This window comes from Panthera uncia, unplaced genomic scaffold (genome assembly GCF_023721935.1).
Source record: "Panthera uncia isolate 11264 unplaced genomic scaffold, Puncia_PCG_1.0 HiC_scaffold_1303, whole genome shotgun sequence".
In the NCBI taxonomy this organism is placed as follows: Eukaryota; Metazoa; Chordata; class Mammalia; order Carnivora; family Felidae; genus Panthera; species Panthera uncia.
In genome coordinates this window covers 113,384-136,101 of record NW_026057924.1, presented here as the reverse complement: position 1 = coordinate 136,101, position 22,718 = coordinate 113,384, and the positions used below count along the sequence as shown (strand labels likewise).

The window sequence follows — 22,718 nt, the reverse complement described above, 5'->3', positions numbered from 1 at the left end:
CATACACATTATCATCATGAAGTTACAATGACAAAATTTGTTATAAAATCAAGTGGTCCACCTATCAGTGAGTTTAATTTCAGTTTGTACTACATTTCTGATTTTTAGAAAAGGAGAAGAAACCAGGCACATGGCTATTATCAAGGTATCAAATGAAAACAAATTTAGGATCCATTACTATCAAGGTATTCTTAAAATGTATATCCCATTAAGCTAATAGTGTTAATCCTGTTTTCATTTTTAATTACTTCATTTAAAAACATTTTAATAAACAATATAAATTTTTGTTCTGGGAAGTATTTATTGATTATAACAGAATTAAGAAGTTTTTTAGAAACCTGAGAATTCTAAGAAGAAATTGATAGCAGAATAGGTCAGAAGCAGGGCACTTGGCTCGGTCTTTGCAGAAATGATATATTGTGAACTCATATTCTCAATGCGCTCTAAGTAGTAGAAAAGTTCTGATGAAAGTGCATGTCCATAAATTTTGCACTTACTTTGCAGAGGCAAGGTGTCTGTAGTACAGTGTAACTCTATCTCTTCCCGGGTCCATTCCGTCTCCTGCAGAATCTGTCTCATCTCACAGTGAACATCCTCTGTCATGGACACTGGTTGACCGTTGCCTGCTCTCTTACTCAAGTTCTTCATGTGCTGTTGAACTTCTGCCAAGAGAACAGCTTGTATTGCTTCAGTTACCTATAAAGATTTTTTTAAATATATTTTTTAATATTATTACAAATGCTTGGGGTCTTATATAAAACTGACTTAAATAGGTTTCACATAAATTGTAATGCTCCATTCCACTATAATTAGCCTCTGAAACCATTGAAATGCAGATACTAAGCACTGGAATCCAAACGGTCACTCTTCAGCAAACATAAGAGATTCTGGATCCTGAGAAACTTAACAGAAGACCATGGGGGTGGGGAAGGGGGGGAATACAGTTATAGAGAGGGAGGGAGGCAAACCATAAGAGACCATAAGAACAAACTGAGGGCTGATGGGGGTGGGGGAAAGGGGAAAGTGAGTGATGGGCATTGAGGAGGGCATCTGTTGGGATGAGCAATGGGTGTTGTATGGAAACCAATTTGACAATAAATTATATTTAATATAAAAAAGTAAAAATAAATTTTTTACATATTGTGAAAAAAATAAATTGCACAGATTTTTAATGGGAAAAAAAAGAGATTCTGAAAGGAAAAGTTGGGAGCAGTTCTTTGTTCTTTCTCCTAAGGTATTTTCATTTCCACCAGAAGGAAAAGAAAATTAATGTGAATGTATTATACTGCTCTTAAAGACAAGTTTAGCTCCTCAAATAATGTCTAGCTCTAAAGCACTGTTTAGCTAAAAACACTTTAACTAGGTTTAATGCAGAAAGCTAAAGGCAAGATTTTAAGAATAAATTTCACTAAACTGTGTATATGTGCACATGGTTTTGCACAGTTTAAAAATACTACAAAGCTTGCCTTCCAGTTATTGTACATGTCCAGCGAAGGATCTGTGATTGGGTGAACCAGGAGGGGAATGCTTGTCACAGGGCATCTAATCCAATGTCTTCATTTTTTTCAATGAAAACCCTGAGACATGACATCCCAAGTTCCACAAAGATATGGTGGACAGGTCTTCTGACCCCTAATTCTGCATCCTTTGTAGTATATGTCCTCCCAAGGTTCTATACTCTCACTCCTCAGTAAAAAGCCAGTGACAATTGTACCTTGGCCTCTTCCTGGCAAGATAGGAGACAAGGTCCAGCAGTTAGGTAGAACCCAAGGAAAGCCAAGAGCTGAGTCAGTGAGAGAATAGGAAGGACATCGCTGACCTAGGTGACCCTGGGACACTTTCCCATTATCTTCCTCTGGCTGACAGTTAAACCTTTCCTACAGCCACACCCCAATGCCTGCTCCTCTTCCCCTCAAAAGCCTGACCTCTGTCAAGATTACTCATCCACCATTGCCACTATCCCCTCTGCATTATCCCCAGTCTACCCACAGGATGCCTAGAGCTAGGGCTTTGGGACAGCACCAACTGAGCCTACTGATCTGGAGATGCCGACACCAAAAGCAGAAAAGGCATTCATCTAAATATTTGTTCAGTCTCTTGTAAGTGCTGTGGTAGCATGTGCTATCTCCAGGCTCCAGGGACACTCAGAGAACTTATGCTGATGGCACATGTTCACCGAACTGCCAGGGCAGGATAAAGGCACTTGACTTTTAAATATAGGGAGCTACACAAAAGTCTCAGGGCAGCTTCCTGATCCCTGACCACCTCCCCCCCCCCCCTTCTTGTCTCCTCAAATGCTCATACTCAAATGCTTGGTCAGGTTGTGGAAAAAAAGGCTAATGACAGATGTGATTTTACTGTTGCCTATCAAGGCTACTAATACTGCAGTAACTCCTGTCACAGTATAGCCTGTGACATGATGCTTGCTCATGCACATCATGTGACGAAATACTCAACATGGTGATAGCCATTGCACACCATGGTTTCAGCATGCAGTTCTGTATATCACAATACTGGTGAGCCATGGCTGTTAATATCTACCATGTGATGAGATATATATTAACTATTAGATATGATATTTACTAACATATTATTCCATATTATATTAAGAGAACCATGCTTATTAGGTATGTCATATGATGGGACAGACAATTATTGGTGAACAGTTTTACATCACTGAATTTATTTCGTTTTAACTCTGTCACACATTTTATTTGACAGCACTGCCTCCAAGATGTGGCAGAAAGAGCTCTGAATCAGAAATAAGAAAGCCCGAGTTTCTGATCCAACTATGACAATTATCACAAAGGCAACTTTTGCCAAGTCATGTAGTACTCTGGGACTTCATGTGCTCATTTATAAAACAAAGACTGTGATGGTGGGTGAGGCTATGATGAGAGCTTTCAATAACTTAAACCTGTATGGAATTTGCTTCTGTCTCCACCTATAAATCAGGAGGATACTGAAGGATATCCTGGAATAGATCTGGATTGTGGTCTATCCTTCAGAATGGGCAGTTTGGCCACATGCTCCCATGGGATCATGTCTCCCTTCTCACACTGGGATTACCATCTCTGAGGAGCACTTACAATTGCAGTTAGAATGTCCTATACACTGGATATAATATCCTATCACAACTTGGGTCAATATTCTTTCCTAAAAATATACAGGGATGTATGCAATTTCACTGAATGTTCCTAATTACTTTATATAGATTTATATATCATGACCATATTTTTTAACTATTTAATTTGGGGGCTTTTTGACATATTTGTCACTACCAATGCATGTTGCAAGAGTAAAGAGTATGAGTATCATTGAATAATAAGAGGAAGCATAAATAATCGAATAAAACATATTAAACCATAATCAGTAGGATACTCAGAACCATAAAACTTAAAAGTGAATACTGAATGGTGTACACCCAATTAGAAACAAACTCAAACACACACTTTGTGCTCAGTGTGAAATCAATACTCAGCATGCCTCCATTCCACAGACAGATGGTACATCTTATAAGCATGTAATAATGTTATCACAGTATCTGGTATACAGTGGGTACTAAATAAATGCCAATGGAATTGAAATAGATTCTATATTCAAAAGTAGAAAGTGTGGAAAGTAGGCTTTATTGATAATTTCTGACTATCAATACTTAAATCCCTCTAGTATATAAATATAGTAGATACATTTTATAAATAGTAAAGACAGAATTTACTCCAACAAAATATAAAATTTTTAAACAACATTTTATGTAACTTTTTGATTTAAGTAATGAGAGAATTGAAAGCACTATGACTATAAAGCTGTCTTCTAAATGCATATAAATAATTTTCTCTGAAAAGACAGCTATGCAAAGTATTACACCTTTATGTACAGAGATTTAAGAGAAGGTTTACAAATCCACTGGCTGGAAAGAGACAACCACAAATCTGGGCCACATACTTATTTCTAGAAATACTACTATGCCATAGGCAAGGTAAACAATTTAATGGTTTTCTACTAAAACTTTGACTCAGTAAAGTTCTGTAAAATAGCAGAGCATCATGAAGACTCGTAAGAGCCCCTGTGTCCTGCTTATGGTTCCAATGTCCAGATTTTCCAGTAGAAAACCATTTTCTCAACACTCAGGTTGACACTGATTTTTCATGTGTTTGCAGCAGCTCCTGGAAAAGCAATACTCCCCAGAGGCCTGGATGTCATGATTTCCCCACTGGTGTTAGATTATAAAATCCAGAGAATTTAGAGAAGTATCAGCAAATTAGCAACTCTAAAACCTAACTGTTGCTTTTCAGGATTTCTTTCTTTTTTAACAAAATTTTTAAATTTAATTATTTTATTTGAGAGAAAGAGAGAACATGAGTGGGATAAAGGGGCAGGGGGAAATAGAGAGGGAGAGAGAGAGAGAGAGAGAGAGAGAGAGAGAGAGAGAGAAAGAGAATCTCAAGTATAAAATAAATAATCAACAATTAAACCTATATCCCCGGGTTATTTATCAGGTTAGTGGCAGAGTCAAGAGGAGAGCTTTGAAGCTTAGACTTCCTATAGAGTGAGTAATAAATGTTCTAGTAACATTTGTCACACTGCCAAAATTTTACACAAGGTCATAGAATCATAGAACCTTAAAGGTCCATTAGTCCAAACTTGTCTAAACCCTATTAAAATTTACTTGAAGGTCAAATGAGCTATTACAAAATATCTTTAGTTAGAGCAATTCAGGATAAATTTTCTGTTAAATTCTTTTCCTTAAGGTTTTTTCCCCCTCGTTGAGGAATTGTTAGGCTGGGGGTAGGAGTGGAAATCTTATCTTTAACAGAGACTCTTAGTGTGGTTACTAATATGCTGGTAAAGTCAACATGTACTAATGTTTATTTGATTGTCACAGAGATTTTTGAATAGCTATCCATTCATTCGTTAACTATTATTGACAGGCTGCTGTGACTACTGCTTTTCTGGGTATTGGTGAAGGAGGGGTGAGTGGGACACACCAAGTCCCTGCTCTCAGCAAGTTTCTAGAACAGCAAGAAGACAGAAGGTAAGCAAGCCAAAAAGCAAAGGGTATGATTTCCATTAAAAGCAATTGCAACAAAGAAAGTAAAACTGGGTAATGTGATGGTGACTGGAGGGAAGCATGGGTGGGGAGGGTATGGTGACATTAGGTGGGTAATCAGGGAGGACTTCTCTGAGCAGTTGGCTTTTGAGCAAAGACCTGAATAATGAATGAAAAAATGAGAATTCCTGCCCAAGAGAACAGTCTTGAGGTGGGAATGAGCTTTCTGTATTTTTAAAATAAAATGGTCAATGTGGCTACTTAGAGCATCGGGGGAATGATGAGCAAAGAGGTTAGGTTAGTGGCAAATCATGTATAAACCTGTAGGCCACGGTAAGAAGTTTCAATAGCCATTCCAACTGTGTTTATTTGGTTTTGTGGTGTCAACTCCACAGTGTGTTCTGAGTAACTTACTTGTTTTCCTATAACTAAGAATAAACACTTGTAATTGGAATTATTGCTATGCTTGTTTTGCAAATTTTACATTTCTTAAACTCATGAAGAATAAAGTTCCAATAAATATTCATCTAATCAATGCTCAGATTAGATTTATTGTACAATGTACAAAGCCACTTGGTAAGCTTTTAGGATCCCCAAAAGCCTTAAAAGAGATGGAAGGGCTTCATTTGGGCTGTGAGGAAACCAGCTCTCTAAAGCATCTTACAGATGAGGTACTCTCAAGATAGAAAAATGATTCCTAAGTACACACACCAAATTCTCAAGCTGAGGGACTTTTTTGTCATGGCACAGTTTGAAATCAAATAATAGACAATTCTGCCACAATATGACACTTCAATAGGCAATAAGTTACCTGTAACAACAGGAACATCCCCTCCTCAGGCCCCTCTATTCATACCTCCTAACCTGGTGCATCCTTGCATATGTCTTTTTCCACTTTTTCCCTCAATTATTAGTCTCTGTGTTAGTCCTGTTAAATGAAATGCCTGGGAGGAAATATTTTGTGAGGAGAGCAGTACCCATTTACTGGTACTCTCAGGTTAAGAGGAGTATGAATGAACCGCTCATTGGATAGAAAGGAATAGCAAGGAACTCTTCTAATAACTTCAGGGACATGCACTATATCATACCTGCACAGACTGGTCTCTCCAACAGGAAATTAGCTTCAAAAGTGAAATGTCAGCTTCAGGTATATGGGATTCACTTTTACCTAGAAATACATAGAATACATTTTATAGCTTGAGAGTATTAAAAAATGGATGCTACCCAATGATCTTCAATCCTGGCTGCATGTTAGAATCACCTGGGAAGCATTTTTTCCCACAAACACCAATGTCCAGGTTCCATCTTTCAGAGATTCTGATTTCAGGTCCCAGGGGGGAGGGAAGGGCAAGCATTGGTACTTTGGAAAAGTACCTCAGATGATTTTCATGTATAACCAGAGTCAAGAACCATTTATTAATTTATATGTATTTCTAATGATTATACTAATACATATTCATATCAAATCAAATTCATCTTTATACCCTAAACCCATCTTTGTAGTTTTTGCCAGCAGAATGCAATGACTAATACTCCCACCCAAAACAGATTGCCAAATTTTTACAATTCCTTTCTCATGCAAATAGGTCCTGAAATACTACCTTGCTATGAATCAGTATCTATCACACAGAAATCATATAAAAGACTTCCTTTGATTTGTCCTTACCCAGTTATACTACTCTGATCAATAGATACAGCACTTATGTTTTAATTTGACTCATTTTGTTATGTATTGTTTCTTTTAAGTTTGCCCTTTTGAATGTCCTTTCTATCTATTTGCCTTAATGTTCAGTGTGAAATTTTAAGAGTGTGCTAGAGCTTGGTTTATTTAAATTGATCTGTAGAGTGTCCAGCAGCCCCCTACACAAAAGAGCACTTAATAAGTGCCTTTTCATTAATTGAAAATGTACATATTATCATCCAAATGAAAAATTGATCAATTAAGGCTTTCTGATGGCTAAAGTATATTATCTCGGTGCCAGATCCTAGGAGTGAGATAAGGAAAAATGATGACGGCTTGCACTGGAGGGAAAATTACTGTAATTGTCTATTTAAATTAATGTATTAATATGTGTTTGAAATTCTGGTATTAACTGTTTAAGTTAGTATTATTCCAGTATGGTTTTCATAGAATCACCATTTTACATATTAATATATGTGTCTGTGTATGTACAAATATCTAATTTATAAATATTTTGTATTTTATATGTATTTTATATATCATATTAGTGGTCAAGGGAAATGTGATAGAAAATATTGAACATATTTCTATCTTCAGTCAACTGAGAATATTAAAAAAATATATAAGAAACTTCTGACTCATTATTATCATTATTTTTCCCTGAAGGAGCATATGATGTGAATTTTAAATGACCAAGATCGGCGCATAAAACACGTAAGTATGATAGAACACTATGATTTTGAAGTCATATTCTCCATTTCTTCAGGAGCACAGCAGGTAAGAGAAAATTTTCTTTTGATCTCTCTCCTTCCCCACCCCCCCTTATTCTGTTGACCTTGTGACTCTACCATCAAAGCTAAGTATTGGTCTCAACTGTAACTACTTACTGGCATCATGGGGTACTTCACAGTGCACTTTAATGTGATGTTAAAATTTTAATATGAGGTAGAAATGAGAGCCAACTTTTCTTGCCAATGTCAGTAAGCTAAAGAATTAATTGCAACATCAGGGGGAAAGATAAAAAGAAAACACCCCAGGCTTACCAATATTACTGAGTCACCATTTTTGCTGACAGAAGTGGGTATTGGTTCCTGTCAACCCTTTAGGATGAGCACCTCAAAGTATTATTTTATTCTCCAGGCTTTGACTTTATTGAATTAATAGCATAAAATGAATCCCTCCTTTCCCTTCACCTCCCATATTCCAGTTATTAAAACACAAAACCATGTTTCCTTAGGACCTAGGTGAATCTTAAATGCTATAAATATGACCTCTAAACACGAGGGAGATTATTCAATAATGACACTAGTTGCTCTTGGCTTTGGCTGGGGCACCTGGAGCCTCCATGGCTCTGGTTAGCAATTCTCTTGGTCTGTGCAGAAACAACTCATATTATGCCTTGAATTCTAATCCCTTTATTAATGTCATAAAAAATTAAAATGAGGATAAATGTCCTGTTAAGGGTTACAGTTTAAGGAGAAGGCAGGCAATCCAGACTGGGACCATTTGAAGGGGACACTGGTTGTAATCATAACTGAGAAGTATACTGACATAATGGAAAGAGCAAGTCGTTGGGGTCAGAGTCCTGGCCTCTCTGCTTAACAGCTGTTTGCCTCTGAGTGAGTCATCTAACTTCCCTGAGCCCCAATTTTCCTGAGGGTAAAACAGAGATAGTCCCTCCTACTGTGTGAGATTGTTTATATATTGAGATAATATGTGTAAAATCATTAGCATAATTCTTTGAATATACTAGTTACTCAAAAATTGGAAGCTATTAATAAACTCTCACTTTAAAATATTCAAAATATTCTTTTCAATAGACTTGAGAGGGCCCCTATGTACCATTGTTCAGGGCATCTTAATGTACTGATCATATACTGTACAACTTTGGAGGCATAGTGCATGTCAAGTCCAGAATCTCATTCCCATTTTGCAAATGCAGTAAATAAACTTTTAAGGGAGTAAAAGAAACGCCCCAAATTGCATAAGTAGTAAGTGGCAGAACTAGATCGTAAACTTCAGCCATCTATTTTCAAAACCATTGTTCTATTTACTATTCATCCATGAATCCAAAGGTATTTAATTCCTTGAAGGCATTGCTCTGGGAACTGGAGACACAGCAGTGAAAAAAACTGTCATAAATAAATAATAACCCCCATGGAGCTTTCATTTTAGTAGCAGGATGTAGATGGCAAGTGAAAAAAAAATATATATATATTACATCAGAAAATGAAAAGAATTTTGGAAAACAGTAAAATAGGGAATGGGGTAGAGTGTGCTGGGGAAAAAGGAGGGCACCTTCGTTGATGAGATGGCATTTGAGCAAGAAGGAAGGATGTAAGGTGGAGGTGGGGGGCAGCAGGTTGACCTCTGGAATCTGAGAAAAGAACATTCTAGGGAGTAGAAATAGCCAGTGCAAAGGCCCTATGTTTGGGTAAGAGTAAAAAGTCCAGTGTAGCTGGAGCACGCTCAGCAAGGGGAACCCCAAAGAGATGAAGTCAGGTGAGGGCGTGTGTGCAATGACAGAGGCAGAACAGCCAGGTTATATTGGGCCTTGTCTGCTGTCCTAGAGACTGGCTTTTATTCAGAGCGAAACAGAAACCACTGAAATGTGTTGAACAAAAGCATGAGGTTCTGACTTAGTTTCTGATAGGTCGTTTTTGCTGCTTGATTGTGAACAGTGTGTGAAGCAGGAATAGGAGCACAAGGGTGGTTAGGAGGCTTCTGTTACTGTAGTCCAGGCAGGAGGGGATGAAGGCTCAGGGGTGGTCATGCGGGTAGAGAGAAACAGAATCTGGAATATATTCTGAAGGTAGAACCAACATGTTTATTATTAAAAGATTGGAATGTGGGGTATGAGAAAAAGGGGAAAGTCAAAACGACACAAAGTTCTTGGCCTGAACTAGACGGGCAGATTTGCCATTTACTGAGATGTCACAAATTTAGATGGGGCACGTGGGTGGCTCAGTAGGTTAAATGTTCGACTTCAGTTTAGGTCATGATCTCACAGTCTGTGGGTTCAAGCTCCATGTTGGGCTCTGTGCTGACAGCTCAGAGCCTAGATTCTGCTTCTGATTCTGTGTCTCCCTCTCTCTATGCCCCTATCCCACCCCTGTCTCTCAAAAATAAATAAGCATTACATTTTTTTTTTAATTTAGAAAAGCAGATTTTGAGGATAAATTAGCGATTTGGCATCAAAAGAAAATATAAGCACTAAGACTATTTCTCAGAAGAATTCGAAGACCACTATAACCTTCTGAAAAAGCTATAAAATTCTCTAATATAATAATCACTTATTTGCTAATAAAGATACTGGTGTAATAATCTTTCCCATAAATCACATGTGACCTTAATTTAATAACCAAATATTTCTTTTGCTGAAAAGTTTCAGATTTTCAGGCATTTCAAAGATCATTTGATGAAATTCATCACACTGCATGTCTTATAATGTTATTTATTTTAATAAAAAATCATGTATATTTAAAATACAGGCAGAATACAAAAGTATAGCCATGTGAAATGAAGACTAAATCAAACAATAAATACACGTAATGCTCCTTCTAAATTGTCGAGTGCTATCCAGTTATGGATAGGCAAGTTATTTTATTTCATAGAAGAAAAAAAATGAGGCTATATCTGTAACTCCCTTACCATTTCGTAAGTAACCATAGAAGCTTGAAATATTCGAAATCTCATTCCCGGGAATTCTTGCCTTGTGCACAGATTCCATTTTGAAAGACCTGTGGGGGAAAAAACAAAGGATATTATTAAAGATGTATGAAAAGTATTTTTAGAAATCAATTGAAGAGTGCACAACCACTTCAAAAAATTCAGGAACTGAACACAGATTATTTTTGGCAATGTTGTCCACATTAATGTCTTTGGTAAATCTTTATTTCCCCACCTTGTTCCTACCCGGAACCTTAATCCCAGTTGAATTGTGAATCTTAGTTTATACCAGAATTACCTTGTGACTCACTTTTGTAGGAGTCCCACTATGTTAAGTCCTGTAATTTGTGGCTAATGCAATGAATTTTTCAATCCTAAAATGTTGATATCTGCCAAAGAGTTCTCCCCAGGTACAGTAAGGACCTGATGGAGGCAGGCTTTACACTAGTGCCAGTGATTTAATCATAGGAACTTTGAGATACTCTTCAGGAATACTCTCATAGGCAGATGGCTCTTTCCTTAAAATGCATTTACGTCATGTTCCCAGTTGTGAAGTACACCAGGATTTTCTCAACCTTCACAACCACAGTGAAATGTTAGCGAAACGGCCAAATCTGTTGGAAGGATTTGGTGTGACAAATCCAATACACGTTATTTTGATTTCCTAAAAAATGACATACAGTCCCTGACAGCAGATCAAAGTTGAAGTGACTATTTTACGGAGGCAGTCTCTAATCCTGACACCTCTACTCAATGATTTTTTTCTTAATGGAGAATTTTGTAAAGAATGAACTAATGTATGACAACAATTTTAAGGCCATTTAGTAGAAAGCATGCTGAAAGCCCTTAATCTCCCTTTAGGACACCAGACACATCCTCTACCTTCTGTACTCCTTATCAGGAGCAAACTCAGAATGAAAACTTCCAGCAAACAGTAACTCATCAACTTAGTGGGGTCATGATTAGGCAAATATAATTTGTTAGCAGCCTAGTTTTTTAAGAATTTGAAGAAGTCTTAGTAGTCACCTATCCCATCCACTTCATATCCTACATGAGGAAAGCCAGGCCCAGAGGGGCTAAGTGACTTGTCCAAAGCGACATGGCTAAACAACAAAACCAGGATTTATTCCCAGGTTTTCTGGCTTCAGGCTGGCTGGATTTTTGTTAACCATACTTTAAGTGCTTTGTAATTTTCTTAGTACTAGAAGGGAAAATAAAAGAAGCCTATTTGAAATTTAAATGTGTGTGTGTATATATAACATATATTTATATTTATATTTATATTTTATATTTATAAACAGAAAAAAAGAAAAGAGGAAAATTAAGTATGCAAATCACAGAAATTTACCAATCTGTTTCCTCCCTCTTAAGGCCACAGAACAGAAAATGGGAAATGCTGTAGTATAGAATCATTATAATGGAAGGAAGCATAACACTGAATCCTATGTAATCCACATAGACTTGCTACCCAACTTGCTAGGTCTACTGAGGGCAGAAATTGTGCCTATTATATAGTGCCTGGCACAGATACATGTTGAACTGAGCTCCTATCACATAACAGAAATGTCAAGGACCATTTACCACCATGTAGTAGGCACTTCAGACAATGTCTCTTCTGTGAAGGCTTTCTGTTGGTTTCATCTCACACTAATTATTCTCTTTACTCTGGCCACCAAAATACTTATCTATACTACAAATATTTTTCTTCATTCCTTTGCCCTACTTCAGTGCTTCTATTTATTTCATGTGTATTATTTTTATCATTTGAATTAGTTCCTACCCAAAAGACACATTTATTTATACTTCCTCTGTAGGCTAGTGCTAAGGATATATTCAGTAAGCACCTGAATTCAATCCTCTAACATCATACAATGAAAAGCTATACTAATTTTAGCAGTGGAAGAAGGTAAACACACAGAGTTAAGTTTAGTAATTAATGCGGCTCTGGAATTAGAATGGAGCTCTGCTTTGAATCAGCCTCTAAGGAGGTGAATTTGTCTTGAAGTTAAATTCTCAAGACTCAATGCCCTCATCTTTACAAGGAGCAAATTAATAATACCTATATGCCAGCTTTGCATATTAAATGAAATCATCTAAGTGCTTACATAGTGACTAATAGATATTAAACATGCAAAAAACAATAGCTATTTTTACTAAACTGTACTTTTTGTAAATGAATTACTGATAGCTTCCTCTAGTTTAATACACCAAAGTATAAATTAAATGGTGGGATTTCAGGTATGAAATTTTAAAACTTTTTCTTATGATATATGAAATACATTATTATTGGCATTTACTTAAATGTTCTTTGTTCATATTTAATTCACAGCAAGTAAAATGGATTTCAACGTGTGTATGAATCAATCTATCTATCATCCATCTTTCTATCTACCTATCTATTATTTCATTCATCATCCAACACTATGATTTTCCTGGCACATATTATGAAAGCAATATATATTTGTTGAATGAATAAATTTTAAAATATATAGATTTATTGCCCAGATTATCCTCTAATCTCAATGAATTAATAGGAAGATTTTTCTTAAATGTGCTTTAAGCTAAAGGAGTTGCTGCATATTTAGTCTTCACTTAGGAGACTAAAAGAAAGGAGGATGGAAAGGAGGGCGGGAAGTTAGAGAGATGAATGAATACAGCAAATAATGATAATTTTTAATGTCCCAAATAACAATAGTCAAAATCTTTATGCATGTCTTACCTGTCAATTCCACATGCCAACTCTAAAGGTGTGTTAACTAACTTATTAACTGCAAATAGTCTGTTCAATAAATAAACTATAGTGTTTAGGGTGTTTGACTCTTGCGAAGAATCACAATTATTTTCCAGTCCTCTTGGCATCCCAACTTGGTTTGGAAGAGTGGACATGTATTTATTTGACAAGTCCAAAACTTTTTTGGAAAATAAATTTACTTTTGAATAGTCTTTCTTCATTTCAGCATTGCATAAATCCCAACCTGGCAGCATCAATGAGAAGTGATCTTCATTTGAGGCAAGTCCTAAAGAAACAGAACCCTGAAGCTTTAAAATATCTAGATGCTTAATGCACAGATTATCAAATTCTTTATCTACTCCCCACGGCAAAAAGCAAGAGAGGAACAATTTAGCTGTGTCTATCGTGATGTTGGCATCCACTTTTCTTGATGGCTTGGGGTGCATCTTTTTGGAGTTCTTTATTTTCTTCTGCCTTTTAATGCCTTCATTATCTCCTAAGGATTTGGCAGTATTCTCTCCCTGGGCTGGGTTCTCACTGACAGGCTTGGCTTGTGCCTCTGCTGAGAGAGAACCAGAGGCAGTTTTATTTCTTTTCAGAGTCAGTGTTTTCTTCTCAACTGTGCTTTTGGCTCTTCTCAGGATCTCACTACCATAGAATGAATTGGAAGGGTCAACGTCACAGACTGGAGTTGGCAGCAAAAGTTCAACAAGGTTTTCCAGGTCAAATAGAAGGATATGAAAGCCAATGTCACTCCATCTTGTCTTCACAGGCAAGACATTAAAAGGTCCTGAGAAAGGCTTGACATCAGCAACCTAAAGGAGATTTAAAAAAATATATGTGTGTCAAAGTTCTTATTTTTTTTTAAATTTTTTTAACGTTTATTTATTTTTGAGACAGAGAGAGACAGAGCATGAGCGGGGGAGGGTCAGAGAGAGAGGGAGACACAGAATCTGAAACAGGCTCCAGGCTCTGAGCTGTCAGCACAGAGCCCGACGCGGGGCTCGAACTCACGGACCGTGAGATCATGACCTGAGCCGAAGTCGGACGCTTAACCGACCAAGCCACCCAGGCGCCCCTCAAAGTTCTTATTTTTAAGTGATTTTATTAAAGTGTCTATGATATTAAAATGGCATAAAAAGAAAGTATTAAGTAGCAGTACAACTAAAGGCAAGTCATTTCAATTTTTTTTGTCTTAGCTCTAAACATTCCCCTCTAAATTAAACATTCTATATTCTAATATTTCATAAAAAGTTATTTTTTCTTCCTAAGACTTTTATTTTTCCTCTTAAAAAATGTGAATTAGGCCTATGGAGTAAGACGGCATCAGTTTATGTCCTCTAATATATGATTTCATGTTTTCATATCAGTATAGCCATGAATATACAACAGGGAAAAAGTGGGTTTGAAAATTAAGGAGAAGAATAGAACATCTGCAAGAATTTAGGAAGTCTTGACAAGAATTTTCTCGCCAAATTTGTTTAAAATTTTAAATATTTGGAAGTAACCTAAATGTTAACCAATATCATATAACTATTTTTTTGTAAGCTTTGCCTAACAAACTTGCATTTATTATTTCTCTGCCTAAAATGATTTTGCCCAAAATATTGGCATGGTGGGCTCTCATACTTCAGTTATGTTTCTGTTCATTAAGAGGCCTTCCTTGAGTGCCCTCTCCCCTCACACCCATTAGTCTCCATCCTCTTTCTTGCTTTTTTTTCTTCCTAGTACCTCTGGTTACCTTGTATAACATAAAATATTATTTGTTTACTGTATATTTTCCCCAGTAGCATTCAGATTCCACCTTTGCAGGAATTCTGTGCATTGTTTTGCCCCCAAGGCCTATAAAATGATGCTGCTATACAGTTACTAAGGAACTCAGTCAGTATGTGTTGAATGAACGATTAACGTATGTATGTAATGGATTACCATTAAAATATTTTAAATGTTTAAAAATTTTTATTTTAGAGAGAGAGGAAAAAAAAACAAATGGGGAGAGGGGAAGAGAGAGAGAGAGAGAGAGAGAGAGAGAGAGAGAGAGAATCAAGTAGGCTCTGCACTGAGCAGGGAGCCCAAAGTGGGGCTCCGTCTCATTACTGTGAGATCATGACCTGAAATCAAGAGTCGGATGCTTAACTGACTGAGCCACCCAAGTGCCTCAACATTAAAATATTTTAAAATGATGATGTAAAACTTTATTTATTGAGGAAAAAATGTGCTGTGTGCTCTGTTAAGCAGAAAAAATAATCCTCCTTTTGTAAAACTACGTGTGTGTGAATATATAATTTTATATATTGATATAAATATACGTAAGTATATGTATATATACACATATATTTAATATATAAATAGATGTATGTATACATTATGTACAGTTAATATATATAGTCAACATAAATATATATAATATATAGTCACACACACGCTATATATATAAAATATATGTTTTACATACAGTCATAAAAGGCATGCACCAAAATTAACAATAGTTAATTGGAAAGAGAGAATTAAAAGGGTTTTTATACCTTAGGGGTTTTTTGCAATTTTTTGCACTGATATCTTTAATTTATGACCATAAAAAAGAAAGCTTAAAAAACCAACCATTAAAACAATTTAAAGGTGAAAATGGGGCAAATTAAAAAAAATAAATGTATTTCCATTAATAAGTACAAAGTTTAGTATAATTATTAATAAACGATTTTTGCAAATCAAAATATAGTACCATACAGTTTGAAAAATGAACAAGTAACATCAATAGCAATTCACAAAAATAACGTCCAAATTAAAGTAGGAAAAGAAAAAAAAAATAAAACATTTACTACCAGTAGTAACCAAAATGTGAAACTAAAATAGTAATAGCATTCATTACCTACTAATTTGGCAAAGAAGGCTTCTTACATTATTTATTATTATGTAATGTTTAGTACATACAAAATAACATGTAAGCCATTAATTTAGTTGTTTTAGGACCTAACATCAATGTTGTATATGAAGAAACATGGGCATAACTATATAGCATCATTATTCATAATTGCCCCAGACTAGAAGCAACCTAAATGCCCACCGACAATGGAATGAATAGAGACATTGTGATGTTCCAGGCAATGAAAAAATAAGCAACAGTGAAAATGATAAAACTATAGACATTCAACAATGTGGAGAATGTGTGATTCTACCAGCATAATGTTGACCATAGAAGCCAGACACAAAATAATTAACCGTATGACTTTATTCATGTTAAGTTTGAAGAAAACAGGGGCAGGGGCACCTGGGTGGCTCAGTCATTTAAGCAACCTACTTTTGATTTAGGCGCAGATCATGATCTGGAGACTGGTCATGAGATGGAGCCCCAAGTTGGGCTCCATGCTGGGCATGGAACTTGCTTAAGATTCTTTCTTTTCCTGTCCATTGCCCCTCCCCCACTCTCTCAATAAACAAACAAAAAAAATAGAGGCAAAACACCCTAGGGTTTAAGGATGTATGCACAGATATTAAATCTATAAGGATAGTAGTTACTTTTTGAGGATAGGAAGGACATAGTTTCTACAGTGCTGAATATTTTATTACTTAATCTACGTAGTAATTTACGTAGTGATTATGTAGGTGTATGCTTTGAGGTAATTCATTGCGCTACATTTTTGTCCTATGTTATTCTTTCTATAGTTTATACGTTGCATAGTAAATAATGCTTATGAAATATTAAAGGAATGTTAACAAAGTGTGCCCCCATCCAACTAAAAAATAGAACCAGACCTGATTCTATACCCTTGACTACTTTCAGAGGTAACCAATATCTTGAATTTCATGTTTATGATTTCTTTGGTTTTATTTATTTATCTATTTATTTATTTAATCATTCATTCATTCATTTAATGTCTATTTATTTTTGAGAGGGGGGAGAGGTGGAGAGAGAGGAAGGCACAGAATCTGAAGCAGGCTCCAGGATCTGAGCTGTCAGCACAGAGCTAGATGCGGGGCTTGAACTCCCGGACCTTGAGATCATAACCTGAGCTGAAGTTGGACACTTAACCAACTGAGCCCCCCAGGCGTCCCTCTTTGGTTTCATTTAATGTCTTAACCTTAAATAGTCCAACTGACTATTTTTTTTTGTTTTTTTTGACTTTTGATATAAATATTAACATTTTTTCCAATTTGCTTTATTATGCTGAAATTTATATTTCTAAGATTCAATGATTATAGCTGTAGTTCTTTCATTTTTGCTGCTGTAAAATATTATGCTATATGCTATATGATAATACAGTTTATGTATCTATTGTTTTTAAGTGGCCATTTAAATTATTTGCAAGATTTACTATTGCAAAAAGAAAAAAAAAAGCTACAGTGAATATTCTTCTGGTAAAGACTTCTGGTTCACATTTGCAAAAATTTCTAGAGTGACAGTGATAATTCATAAGACATGCACTTCTTTAACTAGGAGATTATCCCAAATTCTTCTTCCAAGTGATTTGTACCAATCTGTGAATCTCAGTACCATTGTATGATGAGTTTCCATATGCCACATCATCATTAATACAGGATCTTATTTTTTTCAATATAGGGGGTATAATTTGGTATCCCTTGCAGTTTTAATTTTCATTTCTTTAATTATTACCATTAACTGAGTATCAAGGCAATAGTTCATTGGCCTTTTCATGATTGTTCTATAAAGTACCTACCTGTGGCTTTTGTAAACCTTCTATTTATCCTTTTCTTATTGATTTTAGGGTTATGTATTTATTCCAGAATTTATCTTTTGCTGGTTATGTGATCTACATACCTTCTATTTGTGGCTTGTCTTTACATTATTTTTTAAAAGTGTTCTCTGATAAACATTGAGTTCCTATTTTACTACTGTCAAACTTAGGAAACATTTACTTTAAAGATTATACTTTCTGTGTCTTCTTTACAAAGAAAAATGAAAACTTTCCCTATTCAGAGGAAATAAAAACATTCGCATATACTTATCCCAAAATTTAAAGTTTCACACACTTTTTGATTCTTTAATACTTTTTCATTTTTGTGGTGTGCTTACACTAGGAAATTATTTTTATACTTTTTACCTTGATATCCAATATTCCAATATCATTTGTGAATCTCTTCTTTTCTCACTGATCTGCTGCCTGGGACTTGAATCAATTTACCTTGGATTCAGAACATTCCATAGTATCCATAGCTTTACAAAAAGACTTCAGATCGGTTGGATAGGTTCTCCTATCTTGTTCTTCCTATGATCTTTTATTCTTTCATATAAATTTGAGGATGCTTGTCAAGTTCCAGATTGTATCTTACGCTTACTTAGACCATGCTTAATTTCTTTTGCTAGTTTAATGATTGTTCAGAGGGATGTTTATATTATTTGCTTATCATTTTTTTTAAAACCTTTTGTAGCTATGGGTCTGTTTTCATTTCTGATATTAGTTTGTTGCTTTTGTTGTTTTTTTTTCTTGCCAGAAGTTTGTCAATTTTTTTTTGTTTTTTAAATATGAAATTTATAGTCAAATTGGTTTCCATACAACACCCAGTGCTCATCCCAACAGGTGCCCTCCTCAATGCTCATTGCCCACCCCCCCCCCCCCCCCCCCCCCCCCCAACCCCCTGTTCTCAGTTTTTAAAAGTCTCTTATGTTTTGGCTTCCTCCCTCTCTGACCTCTTTTTTTTTTTTCCTTCCCCTCCCCCATGGTCTCCTGTTAAGTTTCTCAGGATCTACAAAGAAGTTTGTCAATTTTGATATTCTTTTCAAAGAATCAAATTTTGACTTTGTAGATCATCTCAATGGAATAATGTTTCTCTTGGAAGGTCACTTCACTGAGTATACTATTTTAATTGGACTTATTTTCTCACAGCATTTTTGAAGGCATTATTCTGTAGTCTTTTGGTTTCCTTTAATGCGGTTGAGGTGTCAGCTGGTAGTCTGTCACTCCATCTGTCTTTTCTCTGCTGCTTTTTAGATCTTTTTGTCTTTAATATTCTGCATAGAATCATGGAATCACTAGAATTCTTTTTAGGTGGGGATGCTTTCCCCCAATCCTACATTGTATCTGAGTATTCCTATCTTTAATTTTGTTAAGTTCTCAGACTTACCTTTTTGCATATTTTTTCTATCCATCCCATGAACTCTGTACAGGACTTTGATGAGCTGGCTGTTTGTCAGACACTCTATCTTTTTTCATTTTTTTTTAATCTCTGTGTCTTTCTGTGCCACATGCTGAGCATCACTTCAGAATTCTCTTTTATCTTGCCTATTTTCTTCTTACCTGTCTCTACTATCACATTTAACTTCCCCTTGAGTTTTTAATTTTGATTTTTGCATTTTAATCTCTATAAGTTCTATTTGGTCCCTTTAAAAAAACACATTTTTACAGTTATTTCTTACTCATATTTTTAAACCTTTATTTTTATTAATTTATTTTTTAAATGTTTATTTCTTTATTTATTTTGAGAGAGAAAGAGAGAGAGAGAGCAAGCAGGGGAGGGGCAGAGAGAGAGGAAGAGAATACCAAGCAGGCTCCACACTTTGTGTGGAGCCTGATGTGGGGCTCAAACCCACCAACTGTGAGATCATGACCTGAGCCAAAACCAAGAGTCGGACACTTAACAGAGCCACCCAGGAGCCCTGCTTTTATTTTTTTTTTAAAGTACTTATTTTTGTATGGTGTATCTGTAATTCCTATTTTTAAAATCTTTGTGTGACTCTGCTTTTTGATTTTGCTGGTGCTTTTCTGTTTCCTTATGTTTTGTAACTGTGTGTATGCATGCGTGAAATGTTATCAGTGAGAATCCTTTGAGTCATGGGTTGAAGATGCATTCTTCAAAAGAGAATCTGTATCTGTGACTGTCAGATACCCAGGGAGTATAAATGTTTATTAGCCCCACTGATAGATAAAAATTGGGTTTGTAAATAGTGTCAAAAATTAAAATTCAGTAGCTCCTCCTTATCCATAGTGTATATGTTCCAAAGACTCCTAGTAGATGCCTGAAATCACAGATTGCACTGAAACCTGTATTTACTGTTTCCCTATGCATACATACCTATGATAAAGTTTAATTTGTAAGTTAGGCACAGGAAGAGATTAATGATAATAACTAATAATAAAATAGAACTTTAGAAGAATATATTGCAATAAAAGTTATATGAATGTGGTCCCTCTCTGAAAATCTCTTATTGTACAGTACTCACCCTACTTCTTGTGATAATGTGAGATGATAAAATGCCTAGAGAGAAAGTAAAATGAGGCAAATGACATGGGCACTGTGGCATAGTTTGAGGTTACCATTGACTTTCTGATAATATGTCAGGAGAAGAATCATCTGCTTCTGAACCATGGGTAAGTGAAACCACGGATGAGGGAGGAACTACTGTATTTCGTTTCAATAAGCAATAGAGAAAATGGGCGCTCTGTTACATTATACAATGGGTGTAAATTGGTACCTCTTTTATGAAAGGCAATTGGTGCAGTGTATCAACAACTTTAAAATATATATACCATTTGGAGCACCTGGGTCCCTCACTTGGTTAAGCATCTGACTCTTGATTTTGGCTCGTGATCTCATGGTTCATGAGATCGAACTCTTTATCTAGCTATGTGCTGACACCATGGAGCTTGCTTGGGATTCTCTCTCTCCCTCTCTCTCTGACCCTCCCCTGCTCTTCTGTGTGCATGCATGCATGATCTCTCTCTCTCTTTCTCTCTCTCTCAAAATAAATAAACTTTAAAAAAACATATTATATACCACTGAATATAGAAATTGTTTTAAAAATAATTTGTTCTAAGTGTCAAATTACAAAGATACACAAAATTACATGAGAAAGAATATTCATTGTAGAACTTTCTACAGCAATAAGCTGAAAATAAATGTCCCATAGTATAGATTTGGCTAAATATATTATGATATCTGCACACATTAAAATACTAAGCAGCTATTAAAAAGAGTTTTTGTATATAATGCCATAGCAAGAAATTCACATATATTTTCTATGGAAAAATACCTAGATATAAAAAGCACAATTCCATTTTTTATAAAATTTCGGAGATTTCTTAACATCTCCTTTTAATTTGTCTATTTTTTTAAAGATTTTATTTTTAAGTAATCTCTACACCCAATATGGGGCTTGAACTCACAACCTTGAGATTAAGAGCTGTATGCTCTACCAACTGAGCTAGCCAGGTGCCCCTTGATTATATCGATTTTTCAAATTTCTACAAAAACCTGCATTTTTACCATACTAAACAAAATTATATTTGAAAAATAATAAGGCTATCTAGATGTTTTTAACATTGTGCTTTACTCCCCCCAAAATACATTAACCAGATTAAATTTAGAAGTGTAAGAAGATTTACTAGATAAATAATCAAAGGTTAATATTTTAGGTATATAAACAACTCATAAAAATTAATAGTAACATACTAATATTTCAAGAAATAAAATGAGCAATAAAACCAAAAATATCACAGCGGGGGATAGTATTTCAGCCATTTGTCTCAATAAAAAGGAAACAAGTATAAAATTTTACATAGTATACTGGTTTTGAACCCTTAAATTTGCTAAAATTTTCTCAAACTTATAACAAACCAAAAGTAGAGTATCCCATGCTGTTCAGTGTTCATTTTAACAGGACTCTGATGACATCTAGATGGCCTTCTTCTTTTTCCAAAACATGATGACATGTATCAAGAGTCTTAAAAATATTCAGTATCATTTTCTCTAACTGAGAGGCACATGTTCTTGGAGGCTACCATTCCCAGATCCATGTTTTGGGTTTATTTCTGTTTCTGTTCATTCAGCAGACATTCAGGAGGTTCTTGCTGGGTGCCTACTGAGTAGAACCTGGTATGAGTAGCTGTCCACAGAATACAGAACAAGACTCAGCATCTGCAAAGATGCAGCTCCCACTTTTTACACTCAGAGGGGAGAGAGGTAGGTCCCAGCAAGAACGACATAGCTAGGATAAGGACAAAGTAAGGACAAATGTAGGAAACTATGAAGGTCTGGAGCAGGTACCTCACATCCGGCCTTGATAACACAAGGAGTCTAAGCAGAAGTGACAACAGACTGCAATCTGAAAGATTCAGGAGAAATGAACTAAAGAAAAATGCAAGACCAGGTACTCTAGGCAAAGAGAAAAACATGAGAGGACCCCTGGAGTGATGGCTGGAGGAGGGGTAAGGATACGTGTAGAGAGCATGCACTGTGGCAATTTTAGTACTCCTGGAGAGCAGAATATGGGAGTGGAGGATGAGCCAGACAGGACAGGAGCCAGATTACATTAAAGCCTTGCAAACTCTGTTGAGTCTCAGATTTATTCTAATCGCAGTTATGAGCCTCGAAGGGGTGTTTAAGCGAGGAAGTCACCTATTAACAAACTGTAGCTATGATTACTTATGAATTATGGGTTAATCAAGCATGTGGAAGACAGACTGCCACACTCCTGTGTAGCTCCACTTCCCCAAAGCTATAATCTCTGGCCAGTGTCTAGACTCCTCAATTACTAGGACAATCAAAATCGTAGCCATGATTCTAGCAATATGACATGCTCCCTGGTCTGGTCTTGTCCTTGTATTTTGTGATCCATACAGCCAAAATAGACC

At 35.8% G+C, this 22,718-nt stretch overlaps 1 protein-coding gene across 1 annotated transcript in view; it reads right to left on the bottom strand.

Moving 5' to 3' along the window:
- Positions 1 to 330: 330 nt before the first annotated feature.
- Positions 331 to 22,718, bottom strand: part of LOC125916899 (WD repeat-containing protein 72-like) — a 125,848-nt gene continuing 103,460 nt past the window's right edge. The window contains exons 14-17 of the mRNA XM_049623149.1: positions 13,120 to 13,946; positions 10,383 to 10,471; positions 6,139 to 6,218; positions 331 to 696 (exon numbers count right to left, since the gene is read on the bottom strand). Of these exons, the coding sequence (XP_049479106.1) occupies positions 331 to 696; positions 6,139 to 6,218; positions 10,383 to 10,471; positions 13,120 to 13,946 (1,362 nt within the window). The remainder of the gene's footprint in view (positions 697 to 6,138; positions 6,219 to 10,382; positions 10,472 to 13,119; positions 13,947 to 22,718) is intronic.